At 41.6% G+C, this 23,583-nt stretch overlaps 1 protein-coding gene across 1 annotated transcript in view; it reads right to left on the bottom strand.

Moving 5' to 3' along the window:
* The window catches only part of bahd1 (bromo adjacent homology domain containing 1), a 71,900-nt gene that overhangs the window by 24,365 nt on the left and 23,952 nt on the right, over nucleotides 1-23,583 (bottom strand). Inside the window, exons 2-3 of the mRNA XM_043698205.1 lie at nucleotides 12,242-13,656; nucleotides 1,372-1,763 (exon numbers count right to left, since the gene is read on the bottom strand). Of these exons, the coding sequence (XP_043554140.1) occupies nucleotides 1,372-1,763; nucleotides 12,242-13,643 (1,794 nt within the window). The 5' untranslated portion in view covers nucleotides 13,644-13,656. The remainder of the gene's footprint in view (nucleotides 1-1,371; nucleotides 1,764-12,241; nucleotides 13,657-23,583) is intronic.

Raw genomic sequence — 23,583 nt, 5'->3', positions numbered from 1 at the left:
CACAGATAGATTATCTGACTGGTAAAATGGTCACAAAGTGTCATGTGTGGTGCACTGCATGGATAACCAAAGACCTACACAAAGAAAATTCAACTTACACACATTCTAAGTGCTGCAAATGGCATTCCACAACTGTGAACACTAGACCAGACCCTCCAGGTCAACAGGAGAGTGCAGTTTTTCCTGAATGCTACTTGAGGTCTGTATTGTGATAAACAAGCTCTGGATCATGGTAGACATCGTTCAACCTGTCAATCCTGTTCCAATATTCAATCAGCTGATCTACCTACTTGAGACCCTTTTACACCTATGTTTTTTTTTAAAATTGTAATCAATATCTTAAATGTTTCACCCAACCCTCAAAACGTTCTTTGAAGAGTTCCAGATTTCTACTACAATGTTTGACTGGTGCTAATTTGTTTCTATTTTGAGGTGATGTTGTTGGAGGGATAAATATTGGACAGGTTAGTAGAAAAGACTCCCCCTATTCCCTCTCAAAATAATACTACTGAATCTTCCACATCCTCCTGAGCGCGCAGCTGGAGCCTGAGTTTATGTCTTATCAGAAACGCAGTAGATCAGACAATGCAGGAATTCAAGAACCACACTGGAGTTATCAGCCTAGATTTTGAACAGCAGCATGGAAACTCCATGTCCTGACCAGCATTTAGCCCTCAAATGACACCTGAAAGCTGATCAACTGGAACTGGTGAGCACAGAATACCAAGGGCAATCATGCTATACTGGGACTTTATACAAGATTCTGGTTAGGCCACAACTGGAGTACTGCCTCCAGTTCAGATCGCCACATTATAAAAAGGAAGTGGCCACACTGAAGGTTTGCAGCGGAGACTTACCAGGATTCTGCCTAGGTTTACAAAGAGGATTTTGTTTTAAAACAATTCAGTATCTTGTAAAAATGCTGAGGGGGGTTGAAGAGGAATGTTTTTACCCAGAAGGTAGTGGGAGGCTAGAACTCTCTGCCTTAAAGACTGAGTGAATCAGAAACTCAAAATTTAAGCAGCATTGGACAAAATTCTCTTTTGTCTGTCACAGGCACCATTAGACAAATGACCTCATTCTGCACTGTAAATGGAGTATTATCACATAGCTGCTTGCAAAAGATTGCTGGGCATAAATTACATCTGCATTTCCTATGTTACAAATGATTAAGCTTCGAAGTAACTAACTAAAAGGTTTATGTATGTTGAGACAAAGACACTATAATCACTGCACATTTTTCTTCAAGATACTATGAATGGTTATTGTAAGGAGATGTATTTGACATTTTGAAGTATTAAGGTTACTTTTTTCTTTAAAAGAGCGATTCAAGTTTCTTGATTAGAGAAAACATGTACAATATTTACTTACCACAACATAGACAGGTTTGTCGTAGGGCTCTCCTACAGGGAGCCAACCATTCGTGGCTCTTCGTCTGCTGATTCTCTGTTGCTTGCTCTCCACATGTCCTGCACCCACTTTACTTTGCTGAGCTGGCGAACTGGCTGTGCTGCGGAGGTTGGATTTAGAGCTATTGGGAGGTTTGGAGCTCTGAGGACACTCCTTACTCAGTTTCAGCACAGACAAGGTTTGAGGTCGAGATGTTGCTGGTGTGTCCAAACCAGGGCGCTGCAGATGAGGAACAGGTTCAGCAGCAGGAGGGGCTGTGGGGACAGGGCAGCCTGAGACAGGATTTGCTGGAGATACTGGATGACCTGTGACTGGGATGGTTACACTGGGCGGTTTCACGGACCTATACGAATCTGGAAAGGAAAAGGGACAAAAAGGATTAACTACCGATTCTCTCCTACCCGACTTTACTTCACCTATGCAACAGCAAATGATATGACTGCTTCTGTTTGCCCAAGTTTCTAATTCTATCTTCACAATAGCGCTGCCTGCTAAAGAAATGTTACATACCAACCCTCATAGTATTATCTGTTACACCCTATATTCATAGTAGAACTCAATTATACCGTTTTTCAACCTGTAATCTCAAGTTAGTTGCAAAAGACAGACAGACAACATTGTTACCTAAAGACTTAATACTGTATTACACTGTTTATAACCCCTGTACTGTAAGATTAATATCTGGTGGGAGAATGCAAACCTCTTGACATCAGAAAAAAAATAGGAAATCAAACATACAACACAGATTTCAAGAGGCAAAATCGTGCTTGACCAATTTCACAATCACTTCAAGAGGTAACAAAATAGATGATGGTAATGTATTGGATTTCCAAGTATTTCAATGAAATTCCACATACCAAGAACAGGAGAAGATACATAATGGGGAACAAAGAGGTGGCAGAACACATACTGAATCTGTCTTTATAAAAAGGATGTCCTAAGCATGTTGGAGAACACAGGGTCTGGAAGGCGATGGTGGAACTAAAGGAAATTGGTACATGTAGGGGAAATGGATGGAATTAAAGGCTGAAAAATCTTTTGGGCCCGATAATCAACATCCCAGAATACTTTAATGAAGTGGGCCTAGAAAAAGAAGTTGCATGGTGGTCATCTTTCAAGATTTCATAGTCTCTGGAGCTGTTCCTACAGCTAACATTAGCTACCTTGTAAATCTACTTAGAAAAGGAAGTAAACAGAAACAGGGAATTCTAGACCCTTAGCCTGACATCCATAGTGAGTAAATGTCAGAGTCCAGTATAAAAGGTGGAAAAGAACTATACTTGGAAAACAATGACAGGATCAGACAGAATCAGCAGGGACTTATGAAAGGAAAGTTTGTAGATGACAAAACTAGGTGGAAGTGAGGGGAATGGTGAGGATGCAGCAAAGATTCTTGAAGATCTGGGGAGGATCACACGGAGCAAAACTTGGTAGATGGAATGTTAACTAGAAATACAGATGTATCTACTTTGGTATCAAAATAACAAAAACATACTCCTTTTTAAAAAGGGGGAGGGTGGGAGGGGCGCGAGAGTGAGCCAGAGAAGTTTTGAACTTGAAAAGGACTTGGGTGTCCTTCTTAGTGAGTCACAAAGTTAATTGTTTGCTATACCCACATGTTGGCCTTCATTTCAGGAAGATTGGAATTAGGAGTAAAGATAGTTTACTGCAACTATATAGACTAGGCAGAAGTGGGTACTGTAGATGCTGGAAATCAGAGTCTAGATTAGAATGTCGCTGGAAAAGCACAGCAGGTCAGGCAGCATCCGAGGAGGGCTTTTGCCCAAGACATCAATTTTCCTACTCCTCGGATGCTGCCTGACATGCTGTGCTTTTCCAGCACCACTCTAATCGAGACTGCAACTATACAGAACCTTGTTGAGACCACACCCAAAGTAACATGCGCAGTTTTGGACTCCTCACCTCTGGAAAAGTATACTTAACATCGAAGGAATTCAATAAAAGTTCACCAAGTTAATTTCTGTGGTGGAGAAATTATGCTGCAAGGAAAGATTAAACAGACTGGACTTTTATTCTCTGGAGGTTCAAAGGAAGAGTGAGTGATCGCATTCAAAAGGTGCAAATTTCTTCCAGAGCTCAACTGGGTAGATGCAGGAAGGATACATCCCCTTGCAAAAAGTGTGGATTAGTTGCTTCTAGAATCAGAATAAACATCCGGTTTTTGAATTCCGAGGTGAGGAATTTCTTCAGGAGGTGAAAAATCTTTTAAATTGTGCCCCAGAGAGTTATATAGACTCAAATCATGCAGTAAGATCAACAGATTTTCAGATTAGAGAAATGTTGTTGAAATGGACATCAGTGATCTCACTGAATGGCAGAGTAGATTTTACGTGCTGAATGGCCTACTCCTGGTCTTATGATCCTATATACCAGATAGATAACACCGTTAAGTATGCTTTCACTGAGTGTGAATTAGACCGCAGAAGTTCAGTTCTGGCCACCAATTGTCGGGAGATTACATAGCGGCATTAACCAGAATGCAAATCAAACTAACAAGGATAATACTAGCACAGGAAGGGGATATCAAGCAAGAAAGGTAGAGCACATTTCTAAAGGAAAAGAAGTTAGGCACAAGGCTTAATGAAGCCCAAAGGGTTAGGCTATCACTTTTTCAGCCGTGCATTCATTTGCATTATCTTTTCTATATTTAGTAGCACATAGCAGGTTTTAATCCAGAGATTACCACCTTTAGAAATCCTGTTGTGCCACCAGAATGAGTTTAACAATGGGAATCAGTTTCTAGGAACCCAAATGGCTCCGCATTAGAACACAGTGGAACATGAAGTTTCAAAGACTTGCATTTATACACCATGTTTCATAACCTCAGGAAGTGGCAAAGCACTGCAAAGCCAATGAAACAATTCAAATGTTGTAATGTCAGGAATTCAGTGCTCATCACCACTTTCTCAAGGGCAATTAGACAGATAACAAATGCAGGCATATCCAATGACACACATCCCATTTTTTTAAAAAGCTTGTCTCAAATACAGTGAAGATAAATGAATAAAACCATCTCTTTTTGGAATGTAGTTTGAGGGATTATTGTTGACCAGGGCAGCAGAAAGAAGTAGGGGAATTCTTCGAATGCTAAGACACTATTACATTAATCTGAACACACATCTCAAATTCTCAGACAGAATCTCTGAACTAGACAACTTCCTCTTGGACAAAGGGTCACAGTAGGTGTTATAAACAAAACAATGGGGGTTACAATATTGACAAAGGCATCAAACAGCATGATAAGGAAGGATGATATAGAGTCATAGAGATGTACAGCATGGAAACAGACCCTTCAGTCCAACCTGTCCATGCCGACCAGATTCCCAACCCAATCTAGTCCCACCAGCCAGCACCCGGCCTATATCCCTCCAAACCCTTCCTATTCATATACCCATCCATGTATTTTTGGAAAGCAAAATGCTACTTTAAAAAGAAGTTTAAAAAAGGTAAAGTTACACAAATGTTTTCAGATAATGCGGCACTTTTTGATATTGTATATTAAAATGCTAGCAGATTTATATAGTTAACTTTCAAATTAAAGCAATTTTCCAACAAATAAATTTCACCAGTATAACTAATTATCTTCAGCACACTTCCTTTCCAAGGGAAATTACTTCAACACAAGCTTATTTACATTTGATCCACATCTTAAAAGTTCTTCCAATGAGATCATATGTAAGAACCTAAACACAAAAGCACTTTGCTGAGGTGTATATAGACCTCTAACCCAGTTAGGCAGAAATAAAAAGCAGAGAGCAATGGCCTTGTAGTATTTTCTATTAATCCAGAAACTCAGCCAATAATGTTCAGTGGACCCAGGTTTGAATCCTACCACAGCAGATAATGGAACTGGAATTCAATTTTTTTTAAAAATCGGAATTAAGAATCTAGTGATGACCACAAAACCGACTGTCGATCGGAACAGGCTATTTGGCTCACTACTGTAATAGAATCCCTATAGTGAGAAAACAGGATATTTGGCCCAACAAATCCACACCGACACTCTGAAGAGTAACCCACCCAGAACCATTTCCCTACCCTATTACTCTACATTTACCCTTGACTAGTGCACATAACCTACACATCCTTGAAAACTATGGACAATTTAGTATGGCCAATTCACCTAACCTGCACATCTTTGGATTGTGGGAGGAAACCCACGCAGACACAGGGAGAATGTGCAAACTCCACACAGATAGACAGTCACCCGAGGCTGGAATCGAAACTGGGTCCTTGGTGCTGGGAGGCAGCAGTGCTAACCACTGAGCCACCATGTCCTTTCGGGAAGGAATCTTCCATCCTCAACTGGTCTGGCCAACATACGACTCTAGACCCACAGCAATGTGGTTGACTCTCACTGCCCTCTGAAATGGCCTAACTGGCCATAGCGTTGTATCAATTGCTATGAAGTCTCAACAAAACTGGACAGATCACCTGACATCAACCTAGACACCAGAAACGACAACAGCAAATACAGTCCTGTCAACCCTGCCAAAACTGGGACAGCTTTCTCAGACTAGTGAAGCAACAGTCTGACACAGTCACGCTCTCAGAATCAGACTTAACAATATCTCAGACACCACCTTTGCCATCCCTGGATATGTCCTGTCCCATTGGAACAGTCAGAAGAGAATTGCTCTTGGAGTCATCAACTTTGACACTGGACCCCATGAAGTCTCACGGCTTCAGGTTAAACATGGGCAATGAAACTTTCTGCTGATCATCACATAATGCCCTCCCTGGGCTAATGAATCAGTACTGAAAATGTGTTGCTTAAAAAGCGCAGGTGGTCAGGCAGCATCCAAGGAGCAGGAGATTCGACGTTTCGGGCAGAAGCCCTTCTTCGGCTCATGCCCGAAACGTCGATTCTCCTGCTCCTTGGATGCTGCCTGACCTGCTGTGCTTTTCCAGCAACACATTTTCAGCTCTGATCTCCAGCATCTGCAGTTGTCACTTTCTCCTAATGAATCAATACTCTTCCATGTTGAGCTATACTTGGAGGAAGCACGGAGGCTGGGAAGAAGGGTGCAAAGCATACTGTGAGGGGGATTTCAACATCTACCATCAAAAGTCTCTTGACAGCAGCACTCTGACCCAACCAGCTCCATCACAAAAGGATATAGCCACTAGACTGAGTCTGCAGGTGTTGAGGGAACCAACGAGGGAAAAAACATACTTTACCTCATCTTTACCAATCCGCCAGCTGTAGAAGCATCTTTCCACGACATTGTCAGTAAGAGTGACCGTTGCACAGTCCTTGCGGAGCCAAAGGCATGCCTTCACATTGAGAATACCTTCCATTGTGTTCAGTGGCGCTATCACGGTGTTAAATGAGTCAGACTTCAAACAGATCTAGCAACTCAACACTGGGCATCCAAGAGGCACTAAGGCAATCACAGCAGTAGATTTGAACTTCAACACAAAACTACATTGCTTGACATTTCTCCCATTCAACCACTTCCCCATCAAGCTAGGGGATCAAACCTGATTCAATAGAGAGTGCAAGTGCAGCACCAGACAAACCAAAGATGAGATGTTAAACTAGTCAAGCTACCATACAGGACTACTTGCATGCCAATTAGCATAAGCAGCAAGTGATACAGCCAAGTAATGCCAAAAATGGATCAGATCCAAGCTCTATAGTCCTGCCATATTCGGTCGTGAATAGTGGTGGACAATTAAACAACTGGTTGGAGGAGGCGACTCCACAAATATAGTCATCCTAAAACAGTGGAGCATCTTAATACACTAGCACAAAAGGCAAGGCTGAATCATTTGCAGCAGTGTCAAGTGGATGATCCATTTCTGCCTCCTCTAGTAGTCCCCAGCATCACAGACACCAGTCTTTAGCTAATTCAATTCACTCCACATGATCAATGACTGGGGGCATTGGATACTGCAAACGCAAAGGGCTCAGATATATTCCAGCAATAGTATTGCAGACTTATGCTCCAGAACTTGCTGCTCCCCTAACCTGCTCCCCCACCCTGTTACAGTATAGCTACAACACTGGCATTTTCCCAACAATATGGAAAATTGCCCAGGTATGCCGTATACACAAGAAGCTGAACAAATCCAATGAATTACCGACCAATGACTGCCCCATCGGTCTACTCTCAATTATAAGTGATCTGATGGAAGGTTTCATCAACAGGACTTCCTGAAGAAGGGCTTATGCCCGAAACGTCGATTCTCCTGTTCCCTGGATGCTGCCTGACCTGCTGCGCTTTTCCAGCAACACATTTTCAGCTCATCAACAGGACTATCAAGCAGCACCTGCACAGCAATACCTTGGGTCCTGCTGGGGCCACTCAACTCCTGACCTCATAATAACCTTGGTTCAAACAGGGTCAAAAGCGGTGAATTCCAGAGGAGGTGAGAATGACAGATCTTGACATGCAGGCCACATTCAACCGGGTACGACATCAAGGAGTCCTAGCAAAACAGGAATCAGTGGAAATAGGGAGCAAACATTCTGCTGTTTGCCCTTGTACTTGGCACATAGGAGGATGGTCAAGCATACTGGGGAGGACAGTCATCTAAGCTCCAGGACATCAGCGCAGGAGTTCCTCAGGGTTGTATCCTACGTCCAATCATTTTCAGCTGCTTCAAATGACCTTCCCTCCATCAAAAGGTTTTCTGATGATTCCTCAAAGTTCAGTACCATGCACGATTCCTTAGATACTGAAACAGTCCATGCTTGAATGCAGAAAGTTCAGACAATGCCCATGCCTTGGGCTGAAGAGCAGCAAGTAACATTCACACCATACAAATGACAGGCAATGACAATCAACCCTCAACAGTCAATGGTGTTACTATCACCAAATCCCCCATTATCAACTTCCTGGGTGTTTACATTGACTAGAAGCTCACTGGACTCGCCACATAAACAGAGTCCACAATAGCAGGTCAGAGGATAGCAATACTGCAAAGTCACCTCCTGACTGCCCAAAGTCCGCCCACAATCTACAAAAGGCACAAGTCAGGAGTATGATGGAATACTCCTCACTTGCTTGGATGGTTGCAGCTCCAACAGTCAAGACGTTTCACACCATCCACTACAAAGCAACCTGCTTGATTAGCACTACATTCACAAGCATCCTCTCCCTCCACCACCAATGTTCAGTAGCAGCAGTGTGTACTATCTAGAAGATGCATGTGGAAATTCAAAGATCCTGAGATAGCACCTTCCTAAACCATGAAGTCACTCACTATCCTTACTTGGAAATATATTACTGCTTCTTGATTGTCACTGGGTCAAATCCTGGAATTCCATCCCAACAGCACGGTGGGTCAGCCTATAGCTTGTAGACTGAAGTGATTCAAGAAGGAAACTCACCATAATCTTCAAAAATAACTGTAGATGGGCAATTAACATAGACCAGCCAAAAACAGATGTCCACACAACTGAACAGGAAAAAAAATGTAAGGAAATCTTAGAAGTAAATTCATGCTGCAATTTAAAATAAAACATTTATGTTAGTGTTTCTCAGGTGTTATGCAATGCCTGCTAGTAATATAGCTGGGGATTACCTCCTTGATCGGGGGTAAATCCAGCCAAGCAGTGTGTTTAGAATATTAGATCAATGGGTATTCATTACACTCACCGTGAATGGCTGCTCATCTGTTGCCTCAATTAAGCTTATGAGTAAATTAAGACCTTTCTTCAATAGTTCACATACTTTGCCTAATTTGGTTAGCCGATTTAAACAAAGGGAGAGAAACAGGGATGGAAACATACAAAGCAGGAACAACAAAGCATAATGAGTCATATCCAATGTGAAAGTGTGACCCAAGAGTATCCTCCCTGCTAACTTGCTGTACTGGTGTACCTTTAGTCCTCAGAAGTGCTGCAAAGTCACAGCAGCAAATTGCAATATATACCCTTTTCATTCCTCAACATGGTTAAAACCAGCTACGGCTTCAAAAGATGACCTCCGCTTTTATTGCCCACAAACAATATTGGTAATACTTCAGTAACATATAAATCAGATCAAGTTAAAAACAGTAATATGTGCAGCTAAGTACAACATATCATTAGAGGACACTCAGTTCCTGTAATTTTACTCAAAAATATTAGTTACCACCATGCAGTCCTTGGACTTTCAACCAAACATCAATTGTTGAGCATGAAAATCTCAAAAGGGATACAAAATTATTTTTCTCAGTAATTTTCAAGTTGAGGCTGATAACACAATTAGCAATTATATAGTGCCTTTAATATGGGATGCTTGGTCACAGAAAAATTGACAATGAACTGAAGGAAATATAAGGACAGATCACAAAGTTTGATCATAGTTGTCTTAGAACAAGATCTTAAAAGCAGAAATGGCAGAAAGACAGGCACGATTAGGAAGGGAATTCCACAGCACAGGTAATAGTTGGCTAATGCAGATTTCTTTGCGGTTTGTAGGACTGGAAGAGGCTACAGATAGGGAGGAACAATATCGCGAAGTGGTCTGAACACCAGCATGACAATTTTAAAATTCAATGCATTAGTTGACCGAGTGCCAATACCATGTGAGTGAGTACAGGGATGAAGAATGACTAATTGTCAGGTTCAGTTCGAGACAGTGGTTAGGACCTTGAGAAGTCATTGATTGCGAGGATAATGGAAACACAAATACAATGCATTTAGTCTTCAAAGCAGCTGAGGAAATGGAGGCTCATCTCAGTGACAGATAAGCAACCTAAAGCACGAGTGAGGGCTGGTGGAGAGATGGAGGTGGATGCTGTCAGAATACATGTAGAACCTTACTTCACATTTTCATAGATTTATTTCCAAGTCATTATCATCTTTAGTGCTAATCATATACACTGATCCATTACCATAAACTTCCATAATCTATTACAATATATTATGCAATATATTAGCATTGTACTCCAAATAATTTTGAAACCAATGGTCAAAATAAATTAACTGCAGACATGTATAACACAATTAGTATTGCCCTAGTTTTACAGACAATCGGTATTTTATACCAGCTATGACTCAGTGGCTTTTACCAAGAGTCCAAATATTGTGTTTGAGCCCCACCCCAGAGGCAGAGCACAAAATCTAGTTTAACATGCTGTTGCAAAGCTCATGAAGTCCTGAACTGACAGAGGTACTGCCTTTCAGATGAGGTATAAAATTGAGATCCCACTTACCCAAGATATCATGGTTCAAGTTGATTAACAGCAGTCTATATAAAATTAAGTTTCACCCCAGTGTCCTAGCCAACAATAAGCACTGAATGAGCCATCATTTAAACAGGTTATTATGTTATTTATCACATTGCTACTTGTAGGAGTTGCTGTGCATATATTGGCTGCCATATTCCTTATAATCACAACAGTGACTATAATTCAAAAGCATTTGACCATAAAGCATCTTCTGATAATAGGTTGCCAAAGGTGCGACATATACAAATCTTTTCTTTAACACGGTGATGCTCACTAAAATAATTGAGGGGACCAATGTGATATTAGAAAATTTTTTGAATCAGCTGCCAGCAGAATTTAAGATACTTACAGATTCATTGAGAGTTATTTCTTTGAAATGCTCTTTTGACACGTAAAACAGGGATTAAATTCAGGATTAACTGTAGCAGTACAGCAATCATACAGCTAAAGTGTTCTAGTAAATTATTCATTCTGTCTACTTATTGCCCACTCGCCTTCTCCCTCATGCTTGCTGCTTCCTTAAGTCTTGTTCCAAGGAATGGACAGGAGGCCAGAGTGGGGCAGAAGCAGGAAAAATGACTAAAAGGTCCCATGTAATGTCTACTACTGCTTTAAGCAGTGAACAATTCAAACAAATATTTCCATCACCCGGTCAGCCTAATGAACTATAGTTGCACAAAATATGTTCTTTTCCACATTTCATTAAGTTACCCCTTCTCCCTGGTACAGGATGCTTGCTTGTAGCAGGGAACTGAGCACATGAAGTGATACTCCATCACTGCACCACTATACCTTTATGGTTTCCTTCCAATCCCAGACTCTGAGGACGCCACTGTACAAGATGCTTCTCCAGAATTAAATAAAACTTGCAGTACAGAAACAGGCCACTCAGATCAACCAGCCAATAGCAGTACTTAGACTTCGCTCAAACTTCCTCACCTTCTCATCCTCATGACCACACCCACAAAAAAATCCAGCAACAGCTTAAAACATCAGGGAAGTTCTCTTTTAAACATGGAGCACGTTATTAGGATCTAAAGCAGACAGCCAAATGTGCACTACGTAGATTAAATTATGACTTTCAAAAAAGGAATGGCGTAATTTAAATTTTATTAATTGCACATAGGGCCACAGAGAAATGATGGGACACACTGGGACTGGCAGGAGTTGTTCTTGCAGAGTGTCAGTAGTAACACAACAGATCCAATGATCTCATGCTCAAACTGTTTTACAGTTCTTACCTAGCTTCCCCTTGAACATACCCAGACAATTCTCCTCCATTACTCATTGGATAACAAGTTTTTAAGTTCTCACTATTCACTGGCCATGTAGCCTCTCAATTTTATACTGTTTTATCCATAAACTCTCTCATGTTTAGGGCCCTAGTTTTAGTGTGCCTTATATTAAACTCAGTCATTATTGAAGGCTAGTCTTATCTACATTCTTACCCACTTACCTGCTTTTGCCCCCAGCTCGTGGAGACAACTTGTCTGGTCAGAAATTGAAGTCCGCCTGACCACATCCCTATTTAAGGATGGATGGAGCACTCTGCAAAGATCATAGCCATTCATGCCCACACAGTGCACAGTTGTTGTATTCCCCACGCAAAGGCTGGCCACACAAGGAGCATGCGAATACAGCATACCCGACGGCGAAGCACTCTGCGAAATGAGCAGGTTTCCTTCATCATCAGGTGGCGTGCAGCAGGAGAAAGCAGCTGAGCACATGGGACAGCCATGTGTAGAGCTGCAGCCAATGGGCACCAGGTCACTTCGATCGTAGTGTAGATAGAGGTCATCCACTGGAGAATCAAGGCAGACTTCAGGAGGCAGAAATTCATAGTGGTCCGGATCAGATGCAAAGTTGTCCAATGTTAATGAAGTGTGCGATTGAAATGGAGCCACTGGCTGTGTAAATTCAGCACCAGAAGCACTGTTCTCCTCCAGAGCCTGGTACTTGGGCCGAATCATGGCTTGGCTTCCCATAAGCATTGATAACCGATGGAAATATCCATTGGTCTTGTCCACATAAGGGTAGGGAACATCTGCATTAACAGGCAATATAGAATGCTGCCCTACGTTGGCTGACTCCTCTTTGTGCTGTCCTTCACTATCCCCTGAGTCAGTGCCAGGGCCAAGTTTGGCTGCAGTATCACTCCTGAAGTCCTTCCTTTTGGCTCGCGGACAGCGGCGCCCAGCCAGCGGGTGCGAGCAGGTTGGTCGTGTCCCACCCATTACCTTGCCTGGTTTGTTCTCTCCATCTGTACGGCTGCGCCGCCCAGCTGAAACATCCCTGGTGTTGCTCAACTTGAGGAATGCAGCAGCGTTGAGACTGGCCATGCGCTTCTTGCCTGATAGCTCAGCAAGCCCACTCTCCCAATCACCCATGGCAGGTGTTGGCTCACTCCCTGCACAGGTGAAAACATCACCATCGAATGAACCACTTGAACTACCTATCCGTCTTTTCGCCGGGTAGCCAGTCCTACAGTCTCCCCGGTTTTCAGTGCATTCCATGCCACAACTGGGACCTTTTCGGCACCGTCTATTGGATGACGGGCAGTCTTCGCGCTCCAGCAGCAGATTGTTAACTGCCTCAGCATTCAGACTGGCCAGCCTTCGTGGGCGTGACTCAGCAGTATGTGAGGCCACAGAATCCATCTTGGCATTCTCTTTGCCAGTGTCTTCATTCCTCTCTGCCTGGAGTGTCTCCCCTTGAAGTGGGTCCTGGTCGCCCTGATAATCCCATTGCTCAACAATAGCCTGTGCAGAGCTCACCCCATCAACTGGTGTTTCTTCTAGCTGCTGAACAACCCCTGGGGAAGAGTAATTGCCTGGCTGCACATGCATGCGCTTCCGGAGCGGGTACATCTTGCGGTGCTTGGGATGGTACTCCTGTTTGCTCTCAGCATCAGCCACTCTTTCTTCATAGTCCCTGCTGCCTCTGACACCATTGTGTCCCAGCATCATCTTACCCATAGTTGTGCTGTTTAACCTGGTTATGTTACAATCAGTGCAGTTCATGTCATACGATATCAAGAGGCAGGACATTTCATAATTGCACCTGTAAAAACAAAAGCAAAATGGAAGCTTTACTCACTTGACAAGACGCATTTTTAAAAATCAAATATAGCACCATCCCAAACAACAGCAATGCAAAATAGATAGGTTGTGTTATTTCCCCAAATTTATGACGTTCCACCAAGAATTCAATGCGATGGCCTTCTCACACAATTCTAAGGTTTGCATCCCTTCCCCTAAAAGTATTTGCTCCATTATTGGAGTTCAAATGATTAGGCCAGGCATTCTCCCAAGTAAAGAGGGAATCAGGCTAATGAATTCTTAAAATGGCTCCCTCATGGCTGTCACTGGTAACGATGAGTTGCTTTTTTAAAATATACTCAAATAATGTTCATAAAGTCAAGTGCAGCTACCAGCAATGGAGAGCATCAACAACACCTCATGCCTATTATTGCCTGTGAAATACATCACACACTACCCCACCTGAACCATTGCCCTCAAAATGATCTAAGGCGGCACTGTGACTCAGTGGTTAGCACTGCTGCCTCACAGCACCAGGGACCCAGTTTTGATTCCAGCCTCGGGTGACTGTCTGTGTGGAGTTTGAACATTCTCCCAGTGTCTGCGTAGATTTCCTCTAGGTCCTCCGGTTTCCTCCCACAATCCAGAGATGTGTAGGTGAAATGGCCATGCTAAATTGTTCAGGACTGTGTAAGGGGCAATGTAGAGTAATAAAGGTAGGGGAATGGGTCTGGGTGGGACAGTCTTCGGAGGGTCGGTGTGGACTTGTTGGGCCCAATTGCCTGTTTCCAAACTGTAGCGATTCGATAAAATACTGTTTCCCTGCACAGTGTTTTTACCATACATCATGAGAAGATAACGCAATCAGGTTTGCCTCCACAACCTTGATCAAAAGCAACTTTCCTCCTGCCATTACCAGAATGTGCAAAGTTCTGAGCATCAGGAAAGCCACAGGAGATCTAAACCTCATTAAAGCAGTCAGGAGCAGTTGACTGCAGGATATATTCTGATGGAACATGAAAATGTGACCTATTAAAAATAATTACTCTTAGAAAAATTTACACACACCTTCCCGAATCTTCTTAAACTCAACACACTGTCACAATCCCTATAGTACTTAAACTGAAGAAGGTGATTCAATTTTTTTATTAAAGTCATTTTCTGGATATAGGTATTACCGATAATGGTTGCATTTATTCCTCCTTACTATTGGCATGTTGCAATGATTTAATTGAACTGAATGGCTAGTTCAGTCTAAGAGGGCAGTCAAGAGTAAATCAGAACAACTATGGGACTGAAGTCACATACTTCAGACCATGTAAGGATGACAGGGTTCTTTCCTTAAAGTCTATTACTACATGGGACAGGAGTTTTATGACAATCCACGAGCTTCATGGTCAATTTTATGCTAAGCTATCGAGCAATTAAGCTTGCAATGGGCCAGAAAGACTCCATTAGAAAGCAATAAGAAAACCAAAATCATATCACTCTCTGGTGGTGGTAGTGAGCAGGGAGGGAAGGGAAAACAAGAGCAAGCTTTAACTTCACGGTACCAAAGGCAGACCTGCAGAATCTTTCTCTTGAGAAATATTAAGCTAAACTAGACACTTCTAGGATTTATTTAAAATAATATATAGTGAGGTCCAACAAACCACCACAACACTCAATAGGTTCTTCCCATAGCCACAGGTGAACTTTTAAGCAGACATAAGCAATGAAAACAATTAGAAATCAACTGGAGTCATTACAAACATATTGGTAGAAAACAGCAAAGATTTGGATATGCTTTGTAGAAAGGAAATACACTGAAGTGCTGTGAGACGTTATTAAATACCTGCATTGACACATCGACTGATCATGAGCTGTATTGCGTTCTACCTTTAATAGGCCTCTTGGGGTATAATGCAGTGGTATCGAGCCAGGAGAACCTGGATTCAAGTCCCACCTGCTCCAGAGATGTATAATAATATCTGTACAGGTTGATTAGAAAATACTTTAAAATTATGCATCTGGCTTGTTGTCAGTTCTTGGAACAGTTTTAATTCTTGGCGCAGTCACCAGCTGAGGGGTTTACATGTCACATGCAAACCAACCTGGGAACTGGTAAGGTCTGCATGCAGAGGATGGATGTGCTTTATGAACAAAATGTATACAGACTGAATGTAATTGACTGTGACTTGCTTATCACAGTCAGATTGCAAGAAAACCACTGGAAAATCTATGCAATATTTAGAAGCAATTTCATTTGCTCGGACAGAATTTGGGGGTAAAAGCAGCAAGGAGCAGGCAGATGTCGAACAATGCCAGATTAACAAAAATCAAAACTGTGGTTCTGTTACTGCAAAGTTTATCTCATGCAGTCTATAAAAAACCTTCATGATTTTGAACATGATTAATTTTATCTGTGAACCTTCTTTCTTCTATCAAATCACAATTTCATTAGACTCTTCACAAAACCAAAATCCTCCATTGCTGCTATCAATTTGGGAAATCCTGCAACACCGTACAATCAAGAGTAGGCCATTTTGTCACTCAAGCCTGTTCCACCAAATGAAGAGCTGAAAATGTGTTGCTGGAGAAGCGCAGCAGGTCAGGCAGCATCCAGGGAACAGGGCTTGAAGAAGGGCTCATGCCCGAAACGTCGATTCGCCTGTTCCCTGGATGCTGCCTGACCTGCTGCGCTTCTCCAGCAACACATTTTCAGCTCTGATCTCCAGCATCTGCAGACCTCACTTTCTCCACCAAATGAAGAGACCACCAAATGATCTTAATGCCACAAACTCACATTTGCCTCACAAGCCTTAATACTTATAGGTTTTAAAAATCCTCAGTTTTTATATTAATATGTCCCAGGGGCTGGAAAATAAAATTACACTCAACATTGAAAGTGTAACCCAAAGATCTATCCAGTATAGCTAAAACTTAGTTTTATCCCCCCCCCTTGAATTCCCGAGATAAAGGAGACCAGCATTCAATTAACCTTTTTGATCATTCACTTCACTTGACGACATTTTAGATTATCCATGTATCTGGTCCCCAGGTTTCTCATTTTTGACCGTATGAAAACAATTTTGATCTGTCCTTTTTAAGCCCAATATAAAAGGCTTCACATTTGGCTGCAATGAAATCCATTCACTATAATTTTTTCCATTCACTTATTCTACTAACATCTCTGATCCAGTAGAGAGATAATCAGTGTTTTTAAAGGCCTTGTTTGCTGCTGGTTTCACCAAGTCTGAGATAGTTCAGAATTGTATGGTGACAAAATGCACATCTCAGCAGGCCAACAGTCTGATTTTGATGATCTATACAGTTTCAGATCTTGTGAAATTCCGAGTTCCATAACAGGAAAAAGTTCACATAAAAATACTCTCCAATCTGCAAATAATCTAAGTAGAATAACAAAGTTCTAAAAAACAAGGAAATAAATCAATACTCTCAATTAATTCAGACTGTTCAAGTTCCACTCCAAAGGCTTCAGTCAAAGAATCCAGAATCTTTCAGACAAAAATTTAAATATCCTGGAGAAAGAGCAAGAGAGTTCTCCCAGCTGTCCATGCTAATATTTAACTCTGAAAAACATCATAAAAGCATCATCACACAGCTTATTTAGTCAGTATCACATCACAGGAAGTGAGTGATGTGATAGAATAGTGGCATACAAGGGCATCTTACAAATCAGTTTGTGCAAACTCACTGCAAGATCCATTCATCAAGCCCCACTCTCCTACCCTTTTATCGCTCTTCAAATTCTCTTCAGGTGCCAACCAATGTTTACCCTGGACTAGTCAAATTTACAGGTTTCTATGAGATCGCCCCTCATTCTTCTAAACTCCAGTGAATAAAGTTCTAACCGATTCAGTTTCTCTTCCTACATTAGTTCTAATTACTGGGAAAGCAGTCTGGTAAACGTTTATTGCATTCTCTCCCTAGCAAGGGATAAGGAGAGCAAAACTACCCACAATATTCCAAGGCCCTGAATAATTGCAGAAAAACATCCTTGCTGCAATACTTGAATCCTCTTGTAATGAAGATCAACGTACCATTTATCTTCTTCACTGACTGCTGCACCAGCATACTTACTTTCAAATGAGTGGTGTCCAAGGACACCCAGGTCTTGATGCACCTCCCACTTTGCAAACTCAAATCACAATTCAGATAAAAATCTGCCTTCCTGCCTTTGCTACTAAAGTGGATACCCTGAGTTATCCACATAATACTTCATCTGCCAAGCATTTGCCCACTCACTCAACTTGACCAAATCACACTGAAGCATCTCTGCTCAAAGTTCCTTCTACGCAGATTTAGAGATATTTAATTTAGTTCCCTCATCTAAATCAGCAACATTGTGAATCAAAGACGTCCTGTAGTATCCTAGTCACTGCTAACACTGGGAAAATGACCAGTTTATTCCTACTTTACTTTACCAACCAGTGCTCTATCCATATAAATACAGGGGAACCTCGATTATCCAAATACCAATTATCCGAAAATCAGATTATCTGAAGGAGGAGATCTCGAGGTCCCGATAGAAAAATTACATCAAAGACATGCTTCCAACAGTGATCGCGTCTTTTGTTAGTGATTAAACAGGCACCATCTCCAAATGACTGACCTCCCGTCCTCTATCCACACTTTTCCTGGAGTTCTACACAGGGGTGTACCCTAAACCCTCCAATCCCCAGATAATCTCTCCAACATTGCCCTGTACAAGGCAAACGTGGAACCTGTCAAAAATTTGCAGTAAAAAGTTATATGTGTGGCTGTGTCTGTGTGCTTTTCGGAGACTTACACCACAAAAGGTAGCAGCAGTCTTGTTGTTGGTGTGCAGTCCGGGTGCCCCAGATAGGGGGTGAGGGGCTGTGTTGGGGGCAGGGACTCACATGCTTTATGCTAGGTGGCAAGGGGAGAGGTTGGACTGGAGGTAGTGTCTCACACACTGTGTGGTGCTGCTAGTCTCCTGAACAGAGAGCAGACTTTAAAACTCCGAGCCCCAGAGGAAAGGCATTAAATCAATTTTCCAAATAATCGATTATCCGAACGAAATAGTGCCCGCCCACCTCATTCGGATAATCGAGTTTCCACTGTACACTGCCCCCAATCCCATGTGTTTTACTTTCACATGTTAATTTAAGAGCATTTTGCAGCATCCCTCTCTGCTTTGGGTGCACCATGAAGTTTATCACCATCTAACAACATGAAAGTAATGGTAACGACAAATGGCTCCACCACTGACCCATTCCCTGTTCAGGCGATGTCATCATCCAACACTTCTCTACCTACCTCGCTGCAATGCCTCACCTCACCACTGACAAGCTCCACAATAGAGTGGAGATAACTTACAAAACCAGCAAGAAATTATTCAACCTACATGGTCTTCAAATCAAAACCAAAATGTCACCCAATCAGTGTCTGCGTCATTGAGCTGCAGAATGCAGATGATGTTTGCATATGTGTAATCTCAGATGTACTCCAGACCATCGTCAGCACCTTTACAGAGGCAAATGACAGCCTGGGTCTCACAATGAGCATCCACAACATGAAGGTCCTCCACCAATCTGGCCTGGTATTGTGGAATGAATTCCTGATCATCAAGGTCCACAGGGAGAAATCAGAACATTGACCACTTCCAATACCTCGAGTGTGTCCTGTTAGCCAAAGCAACTATTGCTGAAGAGATTTATTACCACCTCCAGTGTGCTAGCGCAGACTTTGGCTGCCTTAGGGTAAAGGTGTCCAAGAACAACAACATCAGATCCGACACCAAACTCATGGTTGACAAAGCTGTAGTGATTCATAGCCTCCTTTACGGCTCTGATATGTGGAATGTCTGTGGCAGATACCTCAAGGCACCGATAACAGTACCAACAACCTGCATACACAAGATCCTGCAAATTTGCTGAGAAGAAAGACACATCAAAACCAGGCCAACATCAAGGCACTGATTACCCTTGATCGGCTGTGATAGGCTAGGCACATAATGCACATGACTGACGTGCAACTCTCCAATTAAGTGCTCTACTCCAAGTTCCAAAATGGCAGGTAAGTGCTTCAGTGATACCCTTAAGGCCTCACTGGTGAAGTGCAGCATCCCCACAGACAACTGGGAATCACTGGCCAAGACACGTCCAAAATGGAGGACTACCACTTGGTAAGGCATAGAGCACCTCAAGACTTGATGTCAGGAAAAAGCAGAAGCCAGACGAAAACAGCATAACAAGCACATTGCCACAACAACACCCCATCCACCTCTTCCCATGACCACATTCTGCCCCAAGGGTAAAGAGCCTCCAGAAGCCACATCTGTCCGTACAGCCACCGAAAAACTCAGCCTGAGGGAGAGTCATCCTCATCTGCAAATGACAGCCAATGAACAAACGTTAATCTAGCTTACTCTTAAATACATCCTTGCAATTTCCTTGAATTACTCTATCTAGAAATATTACATTCCAAACACAGAGTAAAGAAGTTCATCCCAAATTCTGCCTTCAATTTATATCTCTCAACATTACAAAAAGCCAAAGTATTTGAATATAGCACACATTTTACCAAGAATAAAAAGCTAAAGAGCAAGAATATTTCTCTGAAAAGAAACATGTCTGCATGGATTAAAGGAACAAAGGGATCAGCAATATAAATACACAGATCATAAAAAGTAGTGAAACAAGTTGACTAAAAAGAATGAACAAAGATAAGAAAATAACTGTGTTCATTTCTAGAAGGATAGAACTGAGTAAGACTAAGTCATGTTCAACTTGTATAGCAGACTAGTTAGAAACTACTTGAACAGTGCAAACAGTTCCCTTTCTATACTTAATGATGATGTAAAGGTACTGAAGAGGATATAAAAATGATCTTAGAAAGATAGCAGAATCCAGCAGTTATACCAAGAATTATTTCACAGGCTAGGATTTTTTTCCTCCTACAAAAGCCGAGGGCTGAGATCTTGATGACAGTAAAAGGTTTTGAAAAGATGGCCACAAAGATGGCAGATGAAAGCCAAATAAAAAGCAATAATTAAAATTTAGTTAGTTATACAAACACAAAATTAAAGTTAAATTTATCCAGAGATCAATGAGAAGAATAGGGAATTCACTCCCAAAAGAAGGAAGTGAGGTAAAGTAGACAAGCTTTTGAAGAAGAAAGCAATGCGATCAAGGAGGTGAGACAAAAAGGTAGTTTGTATGAAGCATAACCACCAGTACAGAAGCTGAGCTAAATAGTGTCATCTTGTATTCGTAAATTGTCAACCCACATCATTATTGACACCATAAACTCTATAGTTATACAGGAAATACATATTACCTGTTGAAACAGCAATTGCATTAAGTCTCACAAGTAACCTTTATTTTGCTGATTAAATAAATAATGCTGTACCACTAAGCAAATGTCTCAATTAACTCTTATCCTGAATAAATCAGACAGCTGAACAGCAGTGCCACATTCTGTAGCAGTCATTTTTATTTATCCAAAACTGAATCAGAAAACCAATTAGCTGTATTCAGAACTTGACAATGACCAAATTAAATTGTCAATATGCAAATCCAGCAATAAGGTTTACACAATGAGGTTCTCCAGAGATCCAGATTCTTACTTGGAGCACAGGGGAAGACAGCAATAGAGCACAACACTAAACCTTCATTGCATCTATGCTTCATTGTTGCTCAAATCAGGGTGGTTCACAAGAGAACAGCAGCTTTCACCACCTCTTTTTCAAAATCAGAGTCAAGATGAACAATAACTTGAATTTACAGTGCAGTAGCAAAACATCTCCATTAGCACCACAACAGTATTAACAACATTCAATACTGAACGGTTTAGGGAGATATTAGGACAGGGGGACAGTCAAACTAAAAGGCTTGGTCAAAGAGCTAAGTTTTAAGGAAATCTTAAAGAAAGACAAGAGAAGAAAGATGTGAAGAGGTTTAACAAGATAATTCTAGAGCTTTGGATCAAGACAAACAAAAGGCACAATTGTCAATGGCGCAAGAAAATCAGGGGTGCTCAAGAAGTTAAAAGTTTAGAGACAATTAGGTGACAGGGCCATTGATGATTTCAACAAATGGTCCCAATGCATGTCAGCAGGCACAAGGGTGACAGATGAACAGGACGTGGTGCAAGTTAGGATATGGGCCAAGTCTTGAATCTCTGCAGTTAATAACCAAAATTGGCAATGCACAGAAATGAATAATGCCTGCATAGATAATCAATGATGACCGCAGCACTGTGTGCATAATGTTTTGAAAAAACAAAGAAGGGGAAGAGTTCTTGAGATATGTTCAGGAGTATTGTCTTGATGTTTCCAAAGTCAAAGCAGTAAGCTTTGCTGACTCTGGGTTCTGGAGTTGAAAAATGTGGTGCTGGAAAAACATAGCAGGCCAGGCAGCATCCAAGGAGCAGGAGAATCGACGTTTTGGGCATAAGCCCTTCTTCAGGAATGCCTGGCCTGCTGTGTTTTTCCAGCACCACATTTTTCAACTCTGGTATTCCAGCATTTGCAGTCCTCACTTTCTCCTACCTGACTCTGGGTTCTGGGCAGGGATTTGCCAAATTGATCAAGTGTCAATATGGGGAAGTTTAGGGAACAATGATCGTTGAATCAGAAGGTTTAGGTTACCTATGGAAAAGGATAGGGAGCAATATAGAGTACAAATACTTAATTGGAGGACGTTCATTTTCATATGGTGAGAACTGAGCTGTCTGATTAACTGAAATCACGCATGATGTTCAGGTCTGCCACCATGGTAGTGAAACTGTTCCTTTCTTTGAACTGAAAGTTGATCTTCAATCCCCGCCCCCATTAACAATTCCCCATAAAACTAATAAAATGGGTTGCCTTTCTGGAGATGATTCAGTGTGGAGGGGAAAATTTGGGTGTCTCGGTACATATAGCAAAACTTAGTCTGCAGGTGTAGAAATTAATTAGGACGATAAATGAAACGTTGACATTTGTTGCAAAGGGAATCAAATATAAACCTATGGCAGTATTTCTTCACTAGTAAAGGGCCCAAGTTCAACCACATTAGGAGTCCTGAGTGCAGTGCTGGTCTCCTTAATTAAATTCAGAGCAGGTTCACTTGTCTGATTTCTAGGGTGAAAGGTTTATTTTGGGAGGAAACATTGTAAGCATGACCTGCTCAGCCACTGGAGTTTAAAGTATAAAAACTGATAGGGGAAGTAATGGCCTAGTGGTATTACTGCTAAACTACTAATTCAGAAACTCAGCTAATGACAGAAAACAGCTGTGGTGAATGGTTGCTTTCTGAACCAAAGGTATATTAATGGGAATTACCTGGATTGGCAATACAACCAATTAAAGGGACTATAACTGCTCATAATGTTTCAACTATGATCTGAATTGTGCCTTTCTAATTTTAGGAAAAAAACTTTCCTATTTTTATATTACCTGCCTTTTGAAATACAGACCTATTTGACTTTCTGAATTTACCGGAGTTTGTATGGTAGCTATTTGAGATTTATGAACCAAAAGTGGCTTCTATTAGCTAATGGTATAAAGACATGGGGACAGTGTGCATGCACACATGACAATGAGCACACGTGTATATATATTACACGTATAGGAGTGGCAATAACCTAGAGTTCGCCGCCTACAGGGGTGTGAAAGTGGGGACAGTCAATCATTTTAAAAGGAATTCAGTAGTACTCAAAGGCAACAGAATATAATGAAGGAAAGGGACTGTGCCATTATGATTCCCTGACCATATACAAATGTGGCCATTAAATCCAACAGAAGTTGAAAACCAAAAAAAAGGCGTAGTTTGCTTTCCTCTGACAGTTGTACCCTATACAAGTACTGTCAAAATGCAATTATGGTTCTGCATTTCTGAGGGAATCCTAAGTAGAATCTTCTCAAATGTGGAGCTTCCTTCTTTCATGAAATGGAGGAGCCAGTGTTGGACTGGGGTGGACACCAAGTTAAAAATCACAC

Source organism: Chiloscyllium plagiosum, chromosome 10, assembly GCF_004010195.1.
Source record: "Chiloscyllium plagiosum isolate BGI_BamShark_2017 chromosome 10, ASM401019v2, whole genome shotgun sequence".
In the NCBI taxonomy this organism is placed as follows: Eukaryota; Metazoa; Chordata; class Chondrichthyes; order Orectolobiformes; family Hemiscylliidae; genus Chiloscyllium; species Chiloscyllium plagiosum.
Note: the sequence above shows the minus strand (reverse complement) of the source record. Positions and strands in the feature narration are given on the sequence as shown.